Raw genomic sequence first — 24,950 nt, forward strand, 5'->3', positions numbered from 1 at the left:
ATTGTATGTCATTTGAGTCGTGTAACAGCTGCTGTTGATGCTGCATTTGAATTTGTTTATATGTTATTGAAGGGAATGTAAACGAATTGAGTCATATTTTATACATTGATTAATTTTAAATATGAAATAATATTTTTTTAAAAAATCTGCAAGTTACAAGATAGATCTTGGAAAAAGTATAACCATGGACATGTTCTACGTTATGGTATATGAGCCTGAGAATCAATTACTATATGATATTGAGCTACTTCATCCCTTTTCCCTTCACTTCCCAAAACATCCTCGTATAAAATTAAAAAAAAAATATTTCACTTGTCAAGATTTTTTGTTAACAAAAAAATGTGCATTTTTCGTATTCTCCGTTTGTTTTTATACCCTTCACACACTGTGGTACAGGGTATTATGTCTTTGTGCATATGTTTGTAACAATCAAAAGGAAACGAGATAGACACATGGCTCCTTTTGAGAATATGCATAGAATCACTTTCTAAGTCGATTTATGCATGTCCGTCCGTCCGTATGTCTGTCTGTCTGTGCATGTTAAATTGTAAACAAAGTACAGGTCGCATTTATGATCCGAATTGGATGAAATTTGGCATATGTCACTTATTCGGCCCAAGGACGAACCCTATTGAAATTGGGAAAAATCGGTTCAGATTTAGATATAGCTCCCATATATATATTTAACCGATTTAATGTAAACGGTCCCTATATATCTTTCGATTTGCACGAAATTTGGTACAGCCTAATCATTTAGGTCTAGAATGATGTCTGTCTGTTTCGTGAAAATTGGTTCAGATTAAGATATAGCTCCCATATATAGTTTCGTCCGATTTCATGTAAATGGTACCCCAAAGTCCCTATATATCTTTCGATTTGCACGGAATTCGGCATAACGTACTGAATTAAGCCTAGAGTGATGTTTGCCAAGTTTCGTGAAAATCGGTCAAGATTTAGATATTGCTCACATATATAGTTTCGTCCGATTTCATGTAAATGGTGCACCAAAGTCCCTATATATCTTTCGATTTGCACGAAATTTGGCATAACGTACTGAATTGAGCCTAGAGTGATGTCTGCCAAGTTTCGAGAAAATCGGTCCTAATTTAGATATAGCTCCCATATATAGTTTCGTTCGATTTTATGTAAATGGTGCACCAAAATCCCTATATATCTTTCGATTTGCACGAAATTCGGCATAACGTACTGACTTGAGCCTAGAATGATGTCTGCCAAGTTTCGAGAAAATCGGTCCAGATTTAGATATACTCCCATATATAGTTTCGTCCGATTTTATGTAAATGGTGCACCAAAGTCCCTATATATCCTTCGATTTGCACTAAATTTGGCACAACGTACTGAATTGAGCCTAGAGTGATGTCTGCCTTGTTTCGTGAAAATCGGCCTAGATTTAGATGTAGCTCCCTCTTATTATAGATTGATTTTAAGTAATTGACGCACCAAGGAACCAATAGGAACAAAACGTTCTGAAATTAGTATAACCTAACCTGTGACAAGTTTGTTTGAAATCACTTAATATTTGGATAAAGCTTCCATATATATTTTCGCCCGATTTCAAGTAAATTGGGCATCAAACTGCTCATGTTAGTCAGATTGACATCAAATTTTGCACAACTTACAAAATTGAGCATAGAATTACGTAGTTGCGTTTTCTAGAAGTACAGACATAGCCCAACGGATGACCTATTTATATTTGTTTGAAGTCGATTTACATACTTTTGTCCCATTGTAATAAACGAATGACATGTTTATGGATAGATCTAGGTAGATTCACATTTAGATAAATATCACATATTTTATTTCATCCAATTTTATGTTAATAGTCCTGTTTAATATACCCATAGTGGTGAAGGGTATCATATAGTCGGCCCCGTCCGACTTTACTACTTTCCTTACTGGTTACTACTGTTTTGTTTCACTTTGTAGGTGATGATGTGTAAAAGAGAATGTCAATTGCATTTCTTTCGAAAAATTCACACACATACACACTCATACTCAAAATAATACATTCTCTTTTGAAGTGCAACAGATTCCTTCGTAACACATAAAACGGGTCAAGTGGAATTACATTGTTTTTGTGCCAACAACGGAGAATATTTAAGTAGGAAAAATGATTTTGAAGCTATTCACAAAAAATCAGTAGGGGAAACGATGTGTAGGAAAATTGAATATATATTGGAATGTGCCATGGAGGGGAGAGGATTTTTTGCTTTTACGAATATATAAATTTCAGGGGAAAATACGTTTACTTTATTATACTGGTCCGATTCTTATGAAGCTTCATGCAAGATGGAAATTTTTTTGGTGTGGGAGAAATATTTCCACATTTTTATTTCTTTTTTTTTTCAAATTCACGCCCACCCCAATATATGTGCGCAATTTTTTTAGGGCAATATTGCTATCTTTTCCCAAAGACAGCTCTCAAAATTTTGCTGTTCGGAAAATGAAAAAAAAAACACAAACCAAAACAAGAGCACAATGAAAATTAACGATGATTGATCGAGTAATCGTTGGATTGATGGCTCTATTAAAACGTTTGATGTTGTTGCCGGCGTTTAGCCAAATGGATAGAAGGATTTGTTGAGATAGAGAATTTTTTGCTTGTTCGAAAAAAAAACAAATGTTTCTCTCTGTTAGATTGAGTAAAAATTCTTTTGTGTAGATTTATGCTAATTAATTGAAATGATTTGTTACGACAACCCCATTTGGTTTGTTAGTGTGCTAAATTTATGTTGACTGATAAGCTTATAAACACTTACCTACACACAACATTTATTCTTGTTTGCAAAAAATAAAACTAGATACTAGTTCCGATTGACACAGTGGTCAAACATTGTTGTTTGAAGAACATTTTTTTACGTTTACTAAAATTTATGTGAGTTTAATTCTAGCACCGCAATTTATTTTGTATGCCGGGGACTTTTCTTTAATACCTCATTTTTCTCTCATTTTTTGCAAATCTTCTCAAAATCGATTACAACAACTAATTTATTTTACTAATCACTTTAAATTTGCATTCATACATTCATATTACGATTTCAATACAATATTTTGTAATTCTAAAAATGTTGACATTTTCTCCGCCACCTTTCCATTATGTTTCAGACCCTTCAGCCACTCAACATATTCATCGTCGATATCGGATTCAATGGCACCTTTCACCAAACACTGAATATATGTCTTTGAGGGTAAACGTTTGGCTGGAATCTCATCAATTGTCATTGATTCGAAATCACTTTTCGGTTGATCGGTTAATAGATAGGCACGTGATGTTATAACTTTGCCATCAGATTTTAATACAATCGGTACACTTTTTGCCTCATACATGCCCTCGTGAACGCCCTCTTGACTACGCAGATAATGAAGAGAGATAAGGTTGTCGTAAGTACAAGATTAATTATTTAAATTTAAAAAAGTACTCACTGATCGATATCATCGAGATTGGACAAATCAATTTCCCATACAGTACCCCAAACTGTGCGATTCTCATGGGGTACAATTGTGGCTGGAGCACCATCCCAATTTGTGGAGAAATCATTGAAATCAAGACGATAGTTCTAAAAAATAAAATTATTTAATAACACTTTGTAAAAGAAAATGGAGCTAATGATCTAGGCGGAAATTTTCTTTTAGGATGGAAGACCTTAAGATCACCCAAGGGCAATTTCGTTATATTATATATGTATACTATAGGGTCCTCAAAGTCAAGAAAACAATATTCCAATGTTTTCATCGTCATTTTCCACTTTTAACCGATCCTTGCTCAGAAGACTTAATATCTAAAAAATCCACACCTATTACAGTCAGTTTTAAAAAATCAATGTCACGGATTTCCATGCACACTTTATCTAGACCTAAAAAAATATTTGTTAACAACACAAGCCTATTAAAGGCCTCGAAAAAATATATGTAGAAAAAATTGAACAAGATTCAATCAAGAATTTGAGATACTAAAACTGATTTGTGTACCGGTTTAAATTATATGCACCAATTACAGCCAATGTCCATTACTAAAACCCTCCACTTGTCCTCTTCTCGATTTCCTAGAAATTTATTTCCAATTCATTAATCACCATTTCTCATCTTACCTCCAATTTACCGGGACCAATTTTCACAGCCGTTGGATTTTCGATATGTATGCGTTTCGTCAACATATTGCTGCCAAATCCAAAGTAATAGAATTTATCACCATGCACTTCCGGTAAATTTCGTATCTCCTTCATTTTGTCGGCATCTGTGGGTGAACACACTATTGATGCTACACAGAATATCAAAATTATTAGATTTGACTTTAATAATTCCATTGTGTTTTGTTTTTATTTTATTATTATTTTTTATTTTTTTTTTTAATTTGATGTTGTGCGACTATTTTTTTATGCCCCGAGAATGTCTTTACAGTACCAATTGAAAATGATGACTGATGTGAAAGGCTTATTTTTATTTTATTAAAAAAATAATGTAGACAAACTAAAGTGTTGCAGGGGAAGGTATGCCAATGCAAGTAATAGGAATTGTAACACATTTTTTAATTTTTTTTTTAAATCAAACTTAGGCAACTATGACTTTGCAGGGGAAGTATGACAATGTAAAAAATAATATTTTTCAAAATACAATACCTGATAGATATTTTGAAATAATTTATCCAAGTGATCTCCCTGAGCTAAAATAACAAACTGATAACCAAAGATCTGTGCATGCATTTGCAAAGTTACCCACATTTTTTTTTATTATCAGTAGACCAGCTTCAAAACAGCTGGAAACATGTTGTATGTATTATACGGGTTGGTTAAGTTTTGAATTCAATTAAAATTCATTAAAAAATTAACTCAAATGCTAATGAGCACGTTCCCATGTTGTTCGGCAGATAAGGCAGAAATAAAATAATGACGTAGTGGCTTGAAAGACTCCAAACAAAAACAGATTTTTTGCAAAATCGCGTTAATCATCTTTTTTTTTCTTAAAAATATGAACGAGAGTGGTGCGAAATGTATACCAGATTATGTATTGCTTATCGGTACTTATCGGCTTATCGGTAAAATTCTCACTTTTGCCATTAAAGGTTTCGAGATGATTGAACGCAAACAACCCTATGTTTTGCATCGATGTTTATGGTTCCAGCATCATCTCACTTCGAAGTCCAATCGACAACCATTATTTCATATATAATTGAAGAAGTGTCTAATACATGATGGGAAAGAAGGAGCTCTTGGTCTGGAAGTGGGAAACTGCTTTTGAAGATGTAAGCCCTCGCCGAGTATGTTAAGAACCAAAAAACGCATATTCAGAATTTGGGGTTATGTTTTTGAGTTATGGCGGGATTTATTTCGTTTTGTTGGTTAGCCTTTTTATTAATGGAAAAATCACTTTATATTTTGGTTGTCCGATATTGCAGGTTCTTTTTGAGATGACATGACTGCAGTTAAATCGTATGAGGTATATAAAGTTTTCTGAACAACTATTGGGAAAAAGTGGAAAGGGACGAATATCGACTTCTTGTCTTTGGGAACCCTATATAAAATTTTATCAGCGATATTTTTGCAGAATATTTGGAAATCGAAAAAAATCGGTTGGTGATATTTAGTTTACAATTCAAGCAAATAAGAACATAAAAGACGAAGAAGGAATGAAATTTCAAGTGCGAACTTTTCTGCATTCCTCATTCGATTTGCAAGAATAGATGACATAACCAGCAAAAAATTCATCAACTCATAATTCGAGGGTTTTCATCCCCCAAAAGAAATTTTGCACACCCCAAAAACTTGTTGAGACTTCAAAATATATTTGAGGCCTTAGTCCAAATTTTATACATTCCACTATAGTATTTAGGTTATTCGTGTTTATTTGTTTGTAAATAATCGAAATATAAACTGTATATATTCTTGATCAGCGTAAAATTCGATGGCGATTTAAAAATGTCCGCCTTTCTGTTGTAATCAATCTAGCCTCTAAACGAATTGGGATAGATCGTCAAAATATAGCATAGCGTTGTCTTTTGTCTGTAGGCTGGTCAAGTTCGAAGATGGGCTATATCGTTTAGGTTGTATATAGTATTATAGTATTATTTTGTAGTCGTAAATAGTAACAAATCTCCCACTCAAAAGATATTAATATTCGCCTCTTTTAGGGGTAGTCCCCATATTATCCTCATTTTCATATTAAAATAGTTAACAGGTTTGTATTTGTCGATTTAGCCATCTGTTGTAATCATTCTACTTTCTAGATAAAAAAAAACTAGAACATCAGGTTTAAAAATGAACTATATTGGCCTCCATATAATGATACATATCGATCTTCGATATTTTTAATGTTTTGAGGCTTTCCTCATATGGGACTATCAGATATGAGAAAAGCCCCAAAATTTCCGATATTTTCGTATGGGGCTCTCATTGGTAATATTGAAGTTGGAAATTTCAAATTTTTTTACTAGTTAAATTAAATTAAATCGACCCCGGACAATAAATAAATAAATAAATGGGAATCATTCCGGAGTAGAGGCAAATTGTTTAAAATATGTTTAAACCGACCACTGTGGTTCAAAATAGATTTCCTCCATTTTTGGCACCGATTTTTAACTCAAATATGGAATGTTTTATTTTCCAGTATTCGATTTTTAAATCACACGGCTGTTTCTCCTACTGAATTGCCATTTAGTATTTAGGGTTCTCATAGCTTTCGAACATATTATTTATCATTTATTGTAATATATTTGTCTAACATTTGGTTCAATAATACTTTCAAAATGTATCACAATTATTCTTTGGTTCCTGATCAGATTCAAATCAAATTTCCTCCTTAACTAAATTATACAACTCAATACCATCGAGTTCCAGTTCGAGTTCAAATCGTTCAGCAATATTACCATTGTGTGGTATATGCATTAACCAATCAATATATTCATAGGGTATATCCGATTCCATAGCACCCTTTACCAAACTTTTTAAATATGTTGCCGATGGCAAACGATCCGAGGGTATTTCATTTATTGGTAAGGTATTTAAATTTGTATCCGGTTGTTCACACAAATGATATGCGCGGCATTCAATATTGCTATCCAATGTGGGGCAATACACGGAAACTGTAATGGGGGTGTAAATACCCTGATGGACACCTTCTTGGCTGTAGAGAAAATTAAAAATATAATCATTTATTTGTTGTATTTTTTATATTAAGAAATTGTTTTTACTTATCCAAATGTTCCATGTCGCTCTCATCTAGTTCCCATATGGCACCCCAAACATATTCGCCCTTGTTGGGTACAATTGTGGCACAGGCACCATACCAGCGATCCGTTGTCAAATTAAAATCCAAACGGAAATTCTAAAATTAAAATATATATTAGTTTAATTTTATTAAGGAATTTCCCTAAAAACTCACCTCCAATTTCCCTGGTCCTATCCTCACAGCCGTGGGATTTTGTAAATGCAACCGTTTGGCCAGTAAATTACTACCGAATCCAAAATAATAAAACTTTGCAGCCATGTTGCGGATTGTTGTCTTAACTAAAATTATTAAACAACAAAGTTTATTTTATTTGTATAAAAGCTTTTATGGAAGCTTTTTTACCACAGCTGTTGGCTAGTATTAATTTTATTTGTTGTTTTCTTATTATAAAAAATAACAGCTGTGTAATTTACGTAAATAATAATTGTGATTATTTTCATATCAACGAAAGCAACAAAAACCCCACAACTGGGTAAACAAATTTTGCCGGGCGGCAGATTTTTATTGGCAGTCGAGAACTTACTACTGAAAAGTGCACTATTTAAATAGAAAAAATATTTGTTTTTGTTTAAATTAAATTAAAATTAAATTTTTTATTGTTGATTATTTTTTATTTGTACGAAAAATTAATTATATGAAATTAATAGTACGAAAAATAATTATATATAAGTTTTTACATTTGTTGTACATATTTTCTATTTTTATTTTTAACAAACACTTTAATTAACTATTTACTCACACAACTTCTAGGTCACACCTCAAAATGTTTTGCTTGCAAATAAACTGTCTGACTGTTTGACTGTATGACTTTTGAACGCTAATTAACTGTTTCTGTTTGGTTGAACCAAGCCACCCGCCGCACCACAAACAGAAACGATAAGCGATGATAGATCTGTGAAAAAAATGTGTTGTCAACTGTTTTAGATTGTCAAAATTTTTGTGCGGCGAACTGCACTTACCGCTTCTGCTGAATGAAGACGACTGCAGCGATTAAATGAGAAATTGCAGACAAAAATTTCATAGATAAAAATATTTCATATCAGTTTAATTTTCATTAATTGTTTTATAAATAACACTATGACACAAAATCTGGGCCTTGATATAAAATCTAGGGCATTTTTCTTCAGAAAGGTAGTTTCCAATTTATTTGGAAAAACGTGCGAAATTTGATAAAACATAGCAAATTTGCTGTATATAATCAAACTAAAGATCATTTTTTACAATAAAATATCGAGTTTACAAAAATCGTATCTTTCGTAGAAAAATTTTGTCTTTGACTAAATACTTCTAAGATTGAAGATTTTGACATATTTACGCAAGGTGTTTAATTAACAAAGAGTTTGTTGCCAATGTTGTTAATTTTATACTGTGCATTTCTAGTAAAATATTGAATTTAAATATATAGATTGTTCTGAAACTCTTAGTGAAATTTGACGTAAACTATTTTATTCTTTGACCTTATGCCCGAAAAATGAAGTTTCATGTTACTTTTATACAATTTGTTGAAAATAGTACTGGAAAATTTCTATCAAACAAAATGTTATTTTTTTTATTTTCTGTCCTTTTTGACGTCTAGTGGCGGAAACCCGTACAAACTCGGAAAAAGCTCGGTTTTAACTCTGAAAATAAGAAAATAAATAAACAAGTAAAACATTATGGCGAACCTTTTTGTATAATATTCTGACCTGCTATGATGACATGATTTTCGAGTTTTTATTACTTCTGAGACTGACCTATTCTATTCTATTCTGACCTTATATAACCACATTTAAAATGAGTTTTCAATAATTTCTTAAAAATGTGACGGAAACCCCTCCAGAGTCTCGACACAAACATATTCCTAGCATTAATATAAGTAATATTACCAAAGACACCATATACCTAAAATGGAAAGGTTTTTAGAAATGTTAATCCGAATATTTCGAAATGTCTTAGAAATGGGAAATTTAGCCACGTCTTTTTAGATTACCTCCCGATGTAAACTTTCAAAATGCCGATACACGTGTCTTCTTTTTTTAACCAATCATAATTTTTTTGATTTTTCCGATAATTATTGTACAGCGTATAGAATATTATAGAAATTTAAAATCTCATTCTTTTTCAAAATTTGTTTCGGAGTACCCTGTTGTAGCATATATTACGGATTAGCCAAAAGGCGTTGCCAATTATCTTGAACTTTAATGAATATAAAATTGGCTTATCCACTACGTAAATATTTCTAGTTGGCAATTCATGTTTCGTCATAGACACAAACCCTAACGATTTATGTTTCAGATAAGTAAAATGTAGATAATTCATATGTTGCCACATGTTTCATCAGGTAGAGACAATCACAGCAAAGTCTTTACTGAGGTTGTTGGATTGGATAAAAACATGTGGAATATTTACAATGTACAAGTATAGACTTCAACCAAGCTTAGTTACTTTCTTATTATACTACAGGGTGTTTTATATAAAATTGGGCTATGATTTGGAAGAAAGGACGATTTATGTTTCAGATAAGTAAAATGTAGATAATTCATATGTTGCCACATGTTTCATAATTAAGTAACAGTTAATTTAATACATGTTTCACGAGGTTGTTGGATTGGCTAAAAGCTTGTGGATTGGTGACGAAGTACGTACTACAGACTTGAACCTATTTAGTTCTTTTTTAACAGGGTGGCGCATGTTATAAAATTGGGCTATGATTTAGAAGACAAAAAAATTGCCGTTAGTAAATGGGTTTCTGGTCGGCATACTCCGTTGTGGAACTTAGAAAAAGTTGAAAAGTTTTAATCGACGGGAAAATGTTAATATAACAATCTTTCTCTCCAGTGAATCTGAAAACTTATAAGAATTTCCATTTAATACACTGCTGATCAAACATGGGAGCATGTTATCCTTATTAGACACTTCTCAATTACTATCACTCACTTATATTTTTGAGCAGCATTGAATGTAAATTAAAAAATCGAATAAGAAAGAAAAAAGGTTTCCAATTAGTTTAAAAACTTATTTTACAATCAAAAGTGAAAAGTGTTTTTTACCTTTTCTCAAAACCAAAGGGGCAAGGATATTAGTTCAAAAATATGTCACACCTGGTATATAATCTCCATATATAAATTCGATTGAATCGTACTTAATCGTTGAGTTATTTTATTTTTTTTGCAGTAGTGTGTTCCCTTCTATGAAAAACAATCCCTGTTGCCATAACTAGTAATTAAGTGACCATCTTACCTTACCCCACATCCGAAGAAAATTGTTAATAATGTGCATAATACATTTCCCCGACTTTATCCTTTACAAAAATTTCCTCTCGAAAACAGTCAGAGACAAAACAATGCACAAAACACAACAACAACCAACAATTTTCTCTGTTTTTTGCTCTCTTCACATCAATTAAATTGTAATTTACTTGTCTTACTTACTTTGCGCAAAAAAAAAATAAAATTTCAAACTTGGACCTCAAGGTATCTTTAGTCTTGGCCATCACACAGCGCAAGAATAACTTTTTGGAACAAAGTTTTTCGAAATGTTTTTCTTCGCTGCATACAAATGCTTATTAATTTAAATTTAGCACTATGACCATAAGACGATGAGAAGTTTTTTTTCATGAAATGCAATGTTGACTTTTGTTACTCTTGAGAGAAAAAAGGGAGTGAGGCGAAAACTTACTTTTCATAATTTTTATGTTTGAAGTGCATTTTCAAAGAAAAAAAAATATCGACAAGTAGCCAAGTGTTAATTTTCTTTAGAGTTTAAGTAGAAGATATAGTTTTTCATGCCAACTAAAGTTCGAGTTTGTATTGTAACATCTTAACAACTCCCTGGAGGTAGGGGGGGTTTGTACAGGAAAAAGTTTAAACTTTGATGTTACTTTTCGCTCTCCTCCATTACGTAAAGAAAACATTTCTATGCATTTGACCTGTGCGTCCAAGAAGTAAATATTGGCACGTTAAAACATGCCAAAGTGTTGTATATAATGCATTTGGTTGTAATAAAAATGTTGAAATGTTGCTAAAATGTAATTTTGTATAGTCACTTGAATAAGAAAACTTTTAACATGTTTCCACAAATATGTGTTTGACATTTGGTTTTACACACACAATGCCAGAAATACCAAAGAAATGTTAATACTCGTAGAACTTCCGGCGACTTTGAAATGTATTGGAATTTTTATAAATGTTACTTTAGATACTATGATGCAAAAATATCACAAGGGGTTGGAAATTGATCAGATTGTACGACAAAAAAGGCAAAAGGTCTTTAAGTTCCTATACCATGAGGTGGCATTCTAAAATCCCAAAATCGATCAAAACTTTCAATACTACAATATTCAAACTAAATAGCTCCTAACGTGTGGGTAGAAAATGTTTTCTACATGTCCATCTGTCAATTATAATTTTTTTCATTAGCTAAATGTTAATATCCTCATTATTTTAATCGTCACCATTTTTATTTCCAATTCTGTCAAATCTCTTACATTGAATTATAAATCCCTAATTAATAAATTATCATTTTCCCAGTATTCTAATTACAATCTCTTAATATGCAAATGCAAATAGAACTGATTCACTCTCGATCTTTGCAATTCTAATTCTCTCTCAATCTAGTATGAAACGGTATCATTGTTCTCTTAAGTACGTCTTATTGTTTTCTTCTTATGCTTCTTCTTCAATAATGGAGTTAGTTGCCGGTAGTCATTAAAGTCGTACGCATTGTTTACTTGGGCTGCATCTTTTTTGTGTTATTAAGTGCTATTATTAAATAAAAAATACAATAAGAATACATTAATATATTATAGTGTGTTAGTTCTTTTAAAATATATAATTTTCATATGTTAAAAAGTGAAGTGAATGCAATTTGCAAAAAAAAAAATTGTGCGCGTCTGCCGTGTAAGAAAATAAAATGGAGCAACAACACAAAACAAATTGCATTACTCCCAAAGAGAGGGAGGGAGAGAGAGTGATTGGCCCACAAAAAGAAAATAACAAAAGTGTTAAGAATAATAAAAACAAATGAACAAGCAATGCATTGTTGGCAATGAAATGGAACGAATAGAAATTCAAATAGAAGTGATCTCAGTTTTGGCAGAAGAAGAAGAACAACAACAAACTCCATTGTGAGAGGTGAGTTACACATTAATGTTTTTCGGTTAACTCTTAAGCGGACAACTTATTTCCTGTGATTAGATTTTTAGCTTTCAAATTATAGACATATAATTTTAATGGTTTCATTAAAACCGGTACTAAAATCATTTTTTTATCATCGAATCTGGTTGAAAATTTTAGGTATTCGGCTCTGTATGCAAATACATTTAAAAATTAGACATATTAAGTTGGGGAAAAATAAATCCATTATTTTTTTGGCAGATTGCTGTACTGATAGATTTCTCGTAAAGTATCGATCAAACAATTTCAGATTTATGCTCGTTGGGAGGGTGACCTTTCGCAGTAAAATTTGTTTACTGTTCTTCAGTTGTGAGTTACAGGCTATAATAGGAGTTAACATAAGCTATAATATGATCCAAACAAAACTGCATGCAGATATAGACAGAAATCGTTAAACTGGTGACTATCTTTGTAGATAATCAAGCTACTCGTAAATCCATCAAATCCTGTAATATCAAGCCTGAGGTCGCTCTGGAGACAAGGACAGCTTTGGAAAAATATATAACATGTGTCGGCTATGCTGGGTACCAGGTGACTTCAAAAGGTCACTGTATTGAAAAAGCAGATGACTTAGCTAGACAAAGATCTCAATCTACAGATCTAGTAACAAGTACCCTATAAATTGCCTTTAATTCGGAATTTCATGTAGGGTAAGGAACTTCTCTGTAAATAGTCGGTATAGTACTTTATGTATATGTCCCAGATAATGGTAGGCATATCGGCCCAGTCGTTCTTTCAAAATTTTCTTTCATAAAAACCTTCCCACTTCAATTACAGATAGCAGAAAGAATTTTTTAGTCAAATCGGTCCCGCCGTTCTCAATTGATGAGTTGCTATACATTGTTTACATCATTTTTATAATCTTCGCCTTTTCCGAAATGTTGAGGCGTTATTTGACGAAAAATACAATGAATTTTGCACAACGAACCCATGTGCAATGTGACAAGATCTATCTGGCCGACTCTGTCAGTGAAAAGAACAAACTCAGGTTGACGGTTAGGGTAATGACGGGAGTTACTGGACACTGCTATATCAGGGTCTTTACCATTAAATGGGACAATGATGTTACTGATTACTGCAGACTCTGTGATGACGAGGAGGAGACGGAGACAATCGATCATCTCCTGTGTGTCCGGAAGACGGAATAGATTAATGGGTGTTCATTTTCCACCGTGTCTTACCTTCCATTCAACTATGGAACATGTTTTAATCTATAACATCATTAGAAACCTGAAGTGGTTGGGAGAGTGAAACCTGAGCACGTAACATTCTCTTGTTTGAACTTCTACAACCATCGACACACAAACTTTATATTATCTGTTTTATTTATTTACTTCTTTATTAGGTTCTGTCTCCTCTATCCCTTCCAGCTTTCTTTTGGATGATCACAATGGACCGAAAGGTCTCCGATTGATGCAGTCACAGTTAGTGACATGCACATCCCTAAACCTAACCTAAGAAAAAGTGCATTTGTCCTTCTTTTCAGATGTGTCTCACATAAAAGTGCAACGATGGGCTTTATATTTCAATTCATTCAATGTGATGGACACTATCGGAACATTTATACTGGTAGGATTTCTTTAGAGGTTCAAAATTATGAACAATCATACATTTCATGAGAAGCAGAATGGTACCAAGAATCATAAATTTCACAAAAAACGAAATGGCTTCAATATTGGGCACATACTAGCTGACATTTCCATACTGAACTGTACATCAGATCAGAACAATCAGAACATCCCCTTAACTATAATTAATCATACAACTCTCTAATTCCGTAACTCCCATCTATAGTTCAAACAAAACTTGTGGTTTTCCCCCAGAAATCATTCAACACAAAACCTATGCCCCTAATCCTCTAAAGTTGATTTACTTTGAATGCATCAGAATACATCTTCAAACAAAAATTGTGGTTTTAATAAGTTTACCATCCACCCTGCCCCCGCTTTTTTCACCTAATGAAGCCTAAAAGCATACTGTAGATATTATGGCAAATACAAAAAGTCAATTTTAATTAACCAAACGTAAATGCAATTGCATGTTTTCTATAGACCCATTGCAATTGAATGCGTTGTGAGTTACATAGCCCACCATGTATGGAAGTGGCCACCGAATACCATTGGGGACCTGTTGTTACTCATGTTGACACAGTGTAATGCAACATGTTAATGCCTAGATAAACACAAAAAGGTTTGTTGTCCAGGCTTGACTCTCTCTCGCAGGTTTTGTTTATTGCATCAATAACGCCCAATGTTTATACGGCTAAGGGGGCTATCAGGTTTGCAACACTCACGCACGCACGCACTTTTAAATGGCCAAATAACACTTGCAGTTTTAATGCACACTGCCAGCTGCGTAATGGTAAAAGCATTTAAAACTAAAAGCCCCAGGACAAAGTCATAGTAGGAGTTCTATTGCTTGCCACGATTCATAATAACCTTGTTAACGTTTTTAATTAAAACGGCAAATATTTGTCAGGATATGATATGGTCAACAGGGCGACCACACCGCACCGACATCATCATCATCGCCGTCACCATTATCAACAGGACCATAACTTTGGTTAGTGATTTATTGCCAACAAATTGAATAACACTTTTCAAACCACCCGCACTCCTCCGCCACCGACTTCGCTTTACAAATATTACACCCAACCGGACAATAAATAAACTGAAAGGGTAATGACTATGCCTTTAGGATAATGGATGACTAAATTTTTCATATTCGAGTAAACGAGAATGTAAATTATGAAACCACATATAAACCAGGCAAATAGTTCAATTACCAACAATGTTTTTTTGAGGCGAAATTTAAATTAAAATACATTTTTACAACAAAAATATGATGTTAAAACTATATATTGTAATAACGTGGCTGTTTTGTTGTTGTCGATGTAATTTTATCCAGGTTACATTGTAACATTAAAACCAACAACGTTCGCCGATGATAGACTGACAATGTTGTCTTTATTGTTGCACTTTATTATATACACATCAACAAGTTTTTTTGTTGTTGTTTTTGTTGTTTGGTTTAAACTTTTGGCTCAAGGCTTTTTTGTAGATATGGATGGATATTGTAACGATGTTTAAAATAAGCCAGAAGGCTTGATCATTTGTATATAAAATACACAGAGAGAATGAAGAATGTATGTTTAAAAAAAAATAATTTAAACAAGTGAAACTTAAAAATGAAAACGCCTAAAACAAAGTGGTAAGCACGCTTAAAAGTAGGTAAAATTTTGGGGAAATTAAAACTCCATGAAATAGGCTATGAACTATGAAAAATAAAGATCCGGTTCATGGAGGTTTTAACTTATTTTACAACCGAAGTGACAGTTAGACGACATATCAAGTTTTCAGAAGGTCGATTTTCGGACTTTTGTGACTTCTTAGTTTCTCGAACGATAGAAACAAAAAAAATGACACACAATTTTGGGTGTAGGTGACGAAGGATCCATATAAGAATCTCCAGTTGAGGCATATCGAAAGTCCTACCGGTTTCATTTGAATTCAGGTTCCATCCCATTTTAGGTATATCTTCTAAATAAAAATACTGCCTTTGACGGAAGTACCTTAGCAGTATATTATAACCGAAGTAGTTGTATTTCTGCATTGTCAGAGAGTAAAATAACTCATAACCCAAACTGTTGAACATATGAACATGCTTGGGACATGTATTGTCTATATTTTTCAGTGGTTGAAATTTGATATATCGAAAATCACAGGTCAGTTGGCTTCCTCGAAATACATGAACCTTTGCCACTATTATACCCGTTTCGTGGTCTGAATATGGACCCTGGTACCTCGAACAAAGGGTTAACATTTTAAAAACTTATAAATCTCATATGTTTATACCCTCCACCATAAATTTGTCATTCCGTTGGCAAAACTCTTATTCTTATCAACGACATATATACTTTGTGGGGTCTCCAGTGAATATTTCGAGGTGTCGATTTACGCAATATTTAGTACTTCTAGAATGTTTGGAATTGCAAATGGGATATATCGATCCACGTTTTTATGTAGGCCCCATATAAAGGTACCCACAATATTCGGTATTTTAGGGATTTTGGACACGTTTTCCAACCGAATTGGATCTAATTTGCAACTGGGTGTAATTTAGTATTTTGTGTTCTCATTTGTAGCACATCTCCGTATCAAAAATTATTTATATTGACTCAAGTTTCAGGGCACCCCATAATATTCGGAATTCTTTCGACACGATTTTTTTCGCCGAATTGGCTGTAATTTGGTATTTCGCAATCTCATTGTCAAATTTCACTACCAAACAAATATTAGCATTGATCTCCGTTTTATCAGAGTCCCATATAACGGTAGCCCCGCTATTAGATATGTTGAGAATTTCAATTATCTTTTTCTCACGTATTTTTCGGTATTTTCAAGGACCTCTCATAACATGAGTTTTCTCCAAGCAGCCCCCAATAATTTTAGATATTCCTAGGGCAAGTTCGAAGATTAGACCTACTCGATTAGGAACCTTATCTGTGAACCCGAAATGTCAGTCAGCCGATAATTTCTATTATCTATCACCGAGAATTTACAACAACAAATTATAGCGACATTGCTTCAAATGATTGACATCTATTGAAAATGTTCTGATGGAAAGTATCCTATTCGCTCAGATTAAAAATGTGCTGCCTAAATTTATGTCATATTTTATTTTAAATTAAAGCTCTACCAGATATGCAACACCAAAGCATTACATTATTACAGTAAACAAAACTTTAGAAATTATCTCCTAAATTATTCGTCATCCTAAAAGTATGCTTTTTCTTTCTCTGTATTACAAAAAATATATGCAATTTAAAAGCCTATTTTACAACAAATTTATGGAATTACATGGGGTATTACAACACCAACCTTTGGCCAAATAACACAACATTGAACTCTCGCATATAGGCTCGCCAGTAAATTCCGAATTATTGCACTTATACACCTTTTGTGTGCATCCGCATACGGTGGGTGGTGTTAATTTCATTTAAACATTTTCAACATGATACGTGTTTTTTTCCGCACACATATCTACATACATATTTTTAACTTGCAAAAGTAAATTTACAATGAACTTCAAACATCGTCCATTTACGAACGAACTGACCGGCCGACAACATCACTTCATAATGCGATGGCAAATAGACTATGTTGAACTTCGTCAAATGTACATTTCCCTGTAAAAATTACTCTGCAACTAAGTGCAGTCGAGTATGTGTAAACGACTCTATCTATGTTTATTAATTTTATATACCAACAACAGCAAAAAAGTGATTTTTTCCTGCGTAATACCACAGATTTTTGTAATGACCACAATAAGCTGAGTGATAATGAGTTGGTGGTTTTAAGGCTGATGATGATGATGACGACGACGATGGTCTGATTATTTTATGCCCAAAAACTGACAATGGCTGATGTCACGGTATGGATGGTTTTCGATGTATCTGTGTTTGTTTGATAATACACATATATTGGCCATAAAAGCCTTTTGGCCATAAAAATGCAGCAACAGTTTTTGATGGCTACTTAAAAATTAAAATTACAATGCGCATATTTTGCTGGTGTGGATGGGTGTGTGTGTGTGAGTGACACTACTAAATGACACCTAAATATTACCGTAAATTAGATGGTGGAGGTGCAAAATTTATATGTGTGGTGAGAAACATGGCTTTATTGGTTATGTGTTGATAAAATAAAATAAAAAAATTATTATTAACTGCAGAAATTTATAGCGTAGTATTTTAAATGTAATTTATCATTCACAAATTTGTTCTCATGCTAATAGAATTTTGATATCGGTATTAGATGGGGGTACATATTTATACCCTACATGACTATGTTGCTAGGGTATTATAAATAGGTAGGTGGAGACTATATCAAAACATGGTCCTGTATTTTCCTTTTTCCATTCAAAACATCCTAGATATAGTAGCAATGTGTGAGAAAATTTTCAAAAATTCGACTTTTTTCTATCAAGCTTTATCATGATTTCAGATAATGGTGGCACAGACTTATGGACATGGCTAAACCGCCATAGAATTTTATTCTGCTCAAGAATATATACCTTACGGGGCGCTCTGGCAAATATTTCGAAATATTGCAAATTACCCAGTCTATTGTATATTTTATTACAAAACTACAATAACATCCTCTACACGCACACGTCTACACGCATTATTGAAAACCAATTAAAATTGAGTTTATAACACTCTCTCACCTGCATTGATTGAATTATTTTCGTATTATCATTTTTTGTGAGTGTCATAAATTTATGCAGGCATGTGTGTTTGATAGTGTCTGGTAACGTTTTTCTCTACGCTTTGTCACACACACACACACATCTTTCGTCGGTGTCCCTGTGTAAGTATGCGTATGATTATGGTGAAAACATTTTCCCTGTAATGAATTTTTAAGTGTTTTTATCCGTTGTCATTCGCCGAAAAAAAAAAATTTGCCAATGGTGTTGATGAGGAAAACTGCTGCTGGTGCTGCATATAGCACAGAGTGTGTATGTGAAGGAATGAATGTGCGTGTGTGTGCGGTGCAGTGTTAAACTCATAAATATTTATTGATTATAAATTTTCATATTTAAATATTATAGATATTTTACCCGAACGCACACTCAACACCTCTCATTTTATTGGACAAGTTAGCTGTTGATGATGAATGTCCGGAAATCTCTAATAAATATTTAAGAGCCCTTAAGCTGTGTTGTATGTGGGCGGCCGGTGGGCTGAGGTTTGAGTTGCAGTAATATTATTAAAGCTTTTGCAATTAAAACTAATCGTATTTGTAAAATTGATGCAGTTTTATGATTTTTAATTGAATGAAAAAGCTTGGCTACTTTGCCCGAATGGAAGAGCGGGGTAATTACGGTGTAGTGTAAAGCGGCAAAGAGAAGTTGGAAAATTAATAAAATATGGCTACTGTTTAATTTAAATATAAATTAGGAAAAATTGTTTCTTAGCAGGGGAGAGATGTGTATGTACTATAAGGTGTGTGGTGAAAATACGCAAGGGGATAGGACATCGGGTTGTGTAATATAAAATAAAATATTATAGGTAGTATTAATTACATATAATAGTGTTGTCATGGTTGTCAAATTATATATACTTCAGGAGGTATGAGTACGAGATATATTGGTCCCTATTTTAGAGATATTTTGAGAGCTTTGTTAATATAAGGAAGATTTTTATACCCTCCACTATTAGGTGGAGTATATATACTAAATATGTCATTCCGTTTGCAACACCTCGAAACATTCACAGGGGAACCCACAAAGTATATATTCTTGATCAGAATAAAATTCTATGTCGATTTACGCATCTCCGTTTGCCCGTCTATAGAGCTCTGAAATTTTGCACAGATATTGTTAGTACTCCTAGAATGTATGATATTGCAAATGGCATATATCGGTTCACGTTTAGGTGTAGCGCCCATAAAACGTTACCCCCTTTTTTCGGTAATTTATGGATTTTGGACACGGTTTCAAACCGAATTGGCTGTAATGGGTTGCATTGGTATTTTGAATAACACATATCATTGAATAACACCTATCAGTACAAATAGTTATTAATAATGAGCCAAGTTTCAGGGTAGCCCCCATATAACGGAACCCCCAATATTGCGTATTTTGGGGATCTGGACACGGCTTCTAACCGAATTGGCTTTAATTTGGTTATTTTGGGTTCTCATTGAATAACACACAACCGTACCAAAAATTATTAATATTGACCCAAGTTTCAGGTTAGCTCCCATATAACGCTACGCCTCAATATTCGGTATTTTGGGGATTTTGGACACCTTTCCCAACCGAATTGGCTATTTTGGTTATTTTGGTTTCTCATTGAGTAATACATATCCCAACAAAAAATTATTAATATTGACCCAAATTTCAGGGTAACCCCCATTGAACGGTTCTTCCCAATATTCACAATTCTAGGGATTTGGCCACGTTTTACCACAGAATTGGCTGTAATTTGGTATTTGGGGTTAACACATATCTGTACAAAAAATTATCAATATTGACCCAAGTTTCAGGGTAGCCCCCATAGAACGGTTCTCCCCAATATTCGATATTTTAGGGATTTTGGACACGATTTCTAACCGAATTGACTGTAATTTTCTATTTTGGGTTCTCATTGGCTGTCAAATCTCACTACCAAAAATATCAACACTGATCTCCACTTTATTATAGTCCCATATCACGGTAGCCCCACTATTAGATATTTTGAGAATTTCAATCAACTTTTTCTCACGTATTTTTCGGTAGGTTCAATGTCCTCTCTAACATCAGTTTTCTCCTAGGCACCCAAAATTATTTATAAATGTTTTGATTGTCATCCTCATGGTGGAATGTATAAAAAAGTTCGGGTGGGCTCGAAGTTGTCATCGTTTTACTTATTTTTCAAATTTTTGGTAGCAGTTCAAAGCAGGAAATTCCCAATGTGTGCTGCCTACTTTTAGGCAATAAACATCTGTTCTCAGTATTATTCCGTTATACCTAAACACAAGACATATGTACAGAAGTGTTTTAAACATTTTAAATCCTTTATTAAATTAAAGCGAAACTGGAGTAACACCGTTCATAAGCTCTCCCTTTCGAAATTTAAATTTCCTAAAAAATCAACAATCCTTTCCCACACACTTCGAATCCTTTAAGAATGTGTGAGAACACGTGACCACACATTGTTGAAATTTTTGTTCAGCCATCATGATGAATTTATGATCTAAATTGATGAGCGACAACGAACAACACCCAACAGTACTTCACCACAGACACGGATTAAACGATACAGACAATACCAGACATAGATAGATAGCTACCCACCCTTTTGCATAATACCCCCTTCCCTTTTGCGATACCATTTTAATAAATAAGTAGTGACTTGATGAGATGCGCTTTTTTCAGCTTGTCTTTGTTAAATTTTTAATAATATTTCAACAGTCGGACATTAAACATTAGGCAATGTTTAACCCTTTCGGTTGTTGTTGTTTTTGCTTTTGTGATACAAGATGCCAACAAAAGGATTAAAGGGAGTTGTTGTATTAATGATGAAACGCCCGCACACTTTCTGTCACATTACGGTGCTGTCGCTTATTTAGTCATTGTTGATGCAATAGTTTTGATTATTTGTGGGTTAGCTGTTTTTTGTTTAAAAGCTGCTTCAAATTTGTCACGCCTGTATGGTGTGGCGTATGTCTTGCCACCGAAAGAACAAGGAAAATGTGAATTTGAAAAAATCATTTTGACATGAAACCATCAAAATTTAAAGGAAGTTAAATTTTGTGTTTCGCATTGTTCTCTGCTGGAACGGTGCGTGCAAGTAATGTTGCCCGGGAAATAATGCCGGTATTTTGTTACACATTTTTTTAAGCTTGTCCGTGATAGGCGTTGCAAATTTTTCCAATTTAGAAAAGAAGAGGAAACATGGAAAGGAGTATGGCAAAAGTTATGCTTGAATTTTGTGGTAATCAGGAAGTGAACTAGTTTGGAAATTTTCAATTTAGTTTAAGAAGGAAGGAATGGTTTGGTGAGGTTTCTGTGAGAAGATGAAGAGCTATTTCTTTTTAAAAAAGATGTATTTGTATGGAAGGGCTGGAGATTGAAAATGGATTAATATTTGTTAAAGTTTCGATAAAGTTTACTTAAGCAAATATTCTAACCGAAGAGATCTAACGTACTTCCGCAGATTTCAAGGTGACACAGTGTTCTGCGCAAAACCTAACTTTTAACCCCTACATTTTTTATATGTGGTATATACTATAAATGTAATTGCAAGTATGTGTGCATGTCAATCCCCCTTTTTCTCTCTCTCTTCATATACAAGTTTTTAATTAATCAAAAAAAAATAATTTAATTATTTTATGGTTTTAATGTTTGTGATAGCCATAAGGGGTTTTAATTAAAACTGATTGACACTATCGCAAATATAAATATTCAATATTTATTACTTTAATATAAATGCATAAGGACATGCAAGTTAGAGTGTATGTTTTCACTTCGAATTCTTCCTACGCAAAATGCATTGCATTTCAGTGCATTCGCCACACATATCACATTTCAATGTATAATTGTGATGATGACGTTGATGATAATCGCAGTTGGATATCTACATATATGCAATTATTTTTTTACAGCCCCTTAGGATATGCATTAAAAACTCATAGCCACCATCATCTCTTGCAAAAGTTTTCATAATCAAATTAAAATCTAGCATATTTACTTTACGTGACCATTTCCGGCCGGGCAAAAACCGCAAATGTGAATTTTAATCTAAAAACGAATTAGCGGAGGACAACGGAAATGTTGCACGAAATGCAAAATGCAGCGGACAAATGCAGCTTCCGTTTTGTTATTGCATCTTTTGCTGCAGGCCATAATTATACTTTAAATATTGACCACATGCTACGATTTCGTGGCATAGAGACATTTTTATTAATATTAACAAAAATTTCAAACACAATATGCGTTTCTGCATCTTCAAACCCCTCCAGAAAATATGCTTTATTAAAGAAGCGCCAAAATGTAGACCATTATTATTTCAAATAACAAGACCACATGTGTGTAGGTGTGTATGTGTGAATGCCATCATTATTTTGTTTAAAGTGTACATACAAGTGTAGGTGTGTGTATGTGTTGTACATGTGGTTGACAGTGTTTGCTAACATATACACCAATAAGTGGACAAGTGTGTGCCTAAGCAAATAAATCCAACACATGTTTATTGTCGCAAATTTCCCCAGAGGCCTTTTAATGCATTTTGTCAACTGAAACGAAGCTGTTTCGGTTTTTTTGTTGTTGTTTCGCCTTTAGCATTGACCGGAGAATGCATTTTGTCATTGTGATTAAATCATTAAATTCATACGCTTCATTCCCAATGGATGGATGGCGGGTGGACTGCCTGCATGCTGGCTGGTTGACTGGTCAGTCTGTGGATCTGGTCGGTCGTCCCTTTGCCAATATAGATTTCTATTCCTCAATACTTGTTTGGTTTTTTGTTTGAATGCATTTTTTCCAGCCTTTGAATGTTTGCAGGCATTTTTTTAATTAAACTGGGTGTTGTCATCACTAACTGCAGCACGTGCATCTCACAAAGAGTGCACACGGTCTGAAAGACAAATATTTTACAATTATCTACAGGATGTTGTTATTTATCAAAAGACGAAAAACTTGTCAATGCAAATGAGTTTGATACGAAATAAAAAATAATAATGGGAAGAGGAGTATGGAACCATGTTCAAGAAGGGGGCTCTGAAGTGTCATCGTTGTGGATCTTTATTTAATTAAAGTCCATCGAGTGTATAAAGTCATTTTTCATATGACATCATCAAAGATTCAATTGTTAAACAGAAAATATAACAAAAAAATTGGGCTAAGAACATGAGGCGAGTGCAACTGTACTGAAAGTTTGAATACTTCAATGTATGGCAACTGAAAAAATATACGGAATGGTTTTAGTCGGACTATCATAATTCAACTGTACTAGAAATTTCAGTACTGTCTGATTAAAGACATAGAATGGCAATGACTTGAAAAAATTATTAATGAACAAAATACCGAAATTTGGGACTGACACCGATATACCCAATGGTACTCCGATATACCAAATTATCGCCAATTTCTTTGAAAAATATGTACAAACTGCCTAAACTACTGAAAAGTGGAGGGTATAGCTAAGGCAATCGTGGACCAATACTGGCTATTTTGATTAGAAATATGTGTTAGACAATGGGAAATTCCAAAAACTACAAAAAGAAGAAAATCAATTTACATACTCTTAATTAGAAGAATATGTTTGTAACAGGCAAAAGGAAATGAGATAGTCACGTGGTTCCTTTTGAGAATAAGTCGCTTTATGCATGTCCCTCCATATGTGCGTCTGTTGATGTTAAATTGTAAATAAAGTACAAGTCGCATTTATCATCCGATTGAGACGAAATTTGGCACAGCTCCCTTTTTTTGCCCAAGGGCCAACCCTATTAGAGAAAATAGGTTAAAATTTAGTTATAACTCCCATATATAGTTTCGTCCGATTTGATTTAAATGGTGCATCAAACGCCCAAGTTGAGTCCCGATAGCGACGACATTTTGCACAGCTTACTGAATTAAGCATAGATTGATGTATTAGAAGCTCTGTTGAAATCAATTCATATTTAGATATAGCTCCCACATATATGTTCGTCCGATTTTATGTAAATGGTACACCAAACGCTTAATGTTTGTTCGAATAGGTTCAGATTTAGGTACAGCTACCATATATATTTTTGTCCGATTTAATATAAATGTGGTGGATCCTAATATTTGTCCGATTGAGAAAAAAAAATTGCACAGCATACAGAATTATGTCCAGATAGATGTATGCGAAGTTTTGTTGAAATCAGTTCAGATTTTTATATAGCTCCCATCTATAGTTTCGTCCGATTTTATGCAAATAGTGCACCGATTGTGACGAAATATTTCACACAGTACTAAAATTACTACAGTTTGACGTCCGTGAAGTTTTCAGACTTCGGTTCAGATTTTATTTAAGTGGACCCGTTC

The 24,950-nt window shown here is 33.5% G+C and overlaps 2 protein-coding genes across 2 annotated transcripts; both read right to left on the bottom strand.

Moving 5' to 3' along the window:
* Nucleotides 1–3,051: 3,051 nt before the first annotated feature.
* Nucleotides 3,052–4,265, bottom strand: LOC133338332 (gamma-glutamylcyclotransferase-like). Its single transcript, XM_061546508.1, has 3 exons — nucleotides 4,110–4,265; nucleotides 3,445–3,578; nucleotides 3,052–3,370 (listed from the first exon to the last, which is right to left on the bottom strand). Exons 1-3 carry the CDS (start codon nucleotides 4,242–4,244, stop codon nucleotides 3,052–3,054), a joined length of 588 nt encoding a protein of 195 aa, XP_061402492.1. The 5' UTR covers nucleotides 4,245–4,265.
* Nucleotides 4,266–6,800: 2,535 nt separating this feature from the next.
* LOC133338331 (gamma-glutamylcyclotransferase-like) lies at nucleotides 6,801–7,500 on the bottom strand. Its single transcript, XM_061546507.1, has 3 exons — nucleotides 7,396–7,500; nucleotides 7,205–7,338; nucleotides 6,801–7,137 (listed from the first exon to the last, which is right to left on the bottom strand). The coding sequence occupies exons 1-3, from the start codon at nucleotides 7,498–7,500 to the stop codon at nucleotides 6,801–6,803; spliced, it is 576 nt and encodes a 191-aa protein (XP_061402491.1).
* Between the last annotated feature and the right edge of the window lie 17,450 nt (nucleotides 7,501–24,950).

This window comes from Musca vetustissima, unplaced genomic scaffold (assembly GCF_032173495.1).
Source record: "Musca vetustissima isolate MV318-11 ecotype Yass unplaced genomic scaffold, APGP_CSIRO_Mvet_v1 utg31368, whole genome shotgun sequence".
In the NCBI taxonomy this organism is placed as follows: Eukaryota; Metazoa; Arthropoda; class Insecta; order Diptera; family Muscidae; genus Musca; species Musca vetustissima.

Excerpts from the sequence above, each read along its gene's own strand:
- LOC133338332 (XM_061546508.1), bottom strand. The coding sequence starts at position 4,244 with ATGAAGGAGATACGAAATTTACCGGAAGTGCATGGTGATAAATTCTAT. Across the intron at positions 3,579-4,109 it reads TTGGTCCCGGTAAATTGGAG|AACTATCGTCTTGATTTCAA; the intron begins GTAAGATGAGAA and ends TTTATTTTTTAG. Across the intron at positions 3,371-3,444 it reads AATCTCGATGATATCGATCA|TCAAGAGGGCGTTCACGAGG; the intron begins GTGAGTACTTTT and ends TTATCTGCGTAG.
- LOC133338331 (XM_061546507.1), bottom strand. The coding sequence starts at position 7,500 with ATGGCTGCAAAGTTTTATTATTTTGGATTCGGTAGTAATTTACTGGCC. Across the intron at positions 7,339-7,395 it reads TAGGACCAGGGAAATTGGAG|AATTTCCGTTTGGATTTTAA; the intron begins GTGAGTTTTTAG and ends TTTTAATTTTAG. Across the intron at positions 7,138-7,204 it reads GACATGGAACATTTGGATAA|CCAAGAAGGTGTCCATCAGG; the intron begins GTAAAAACAATT and ends TTTTCTCTACAG.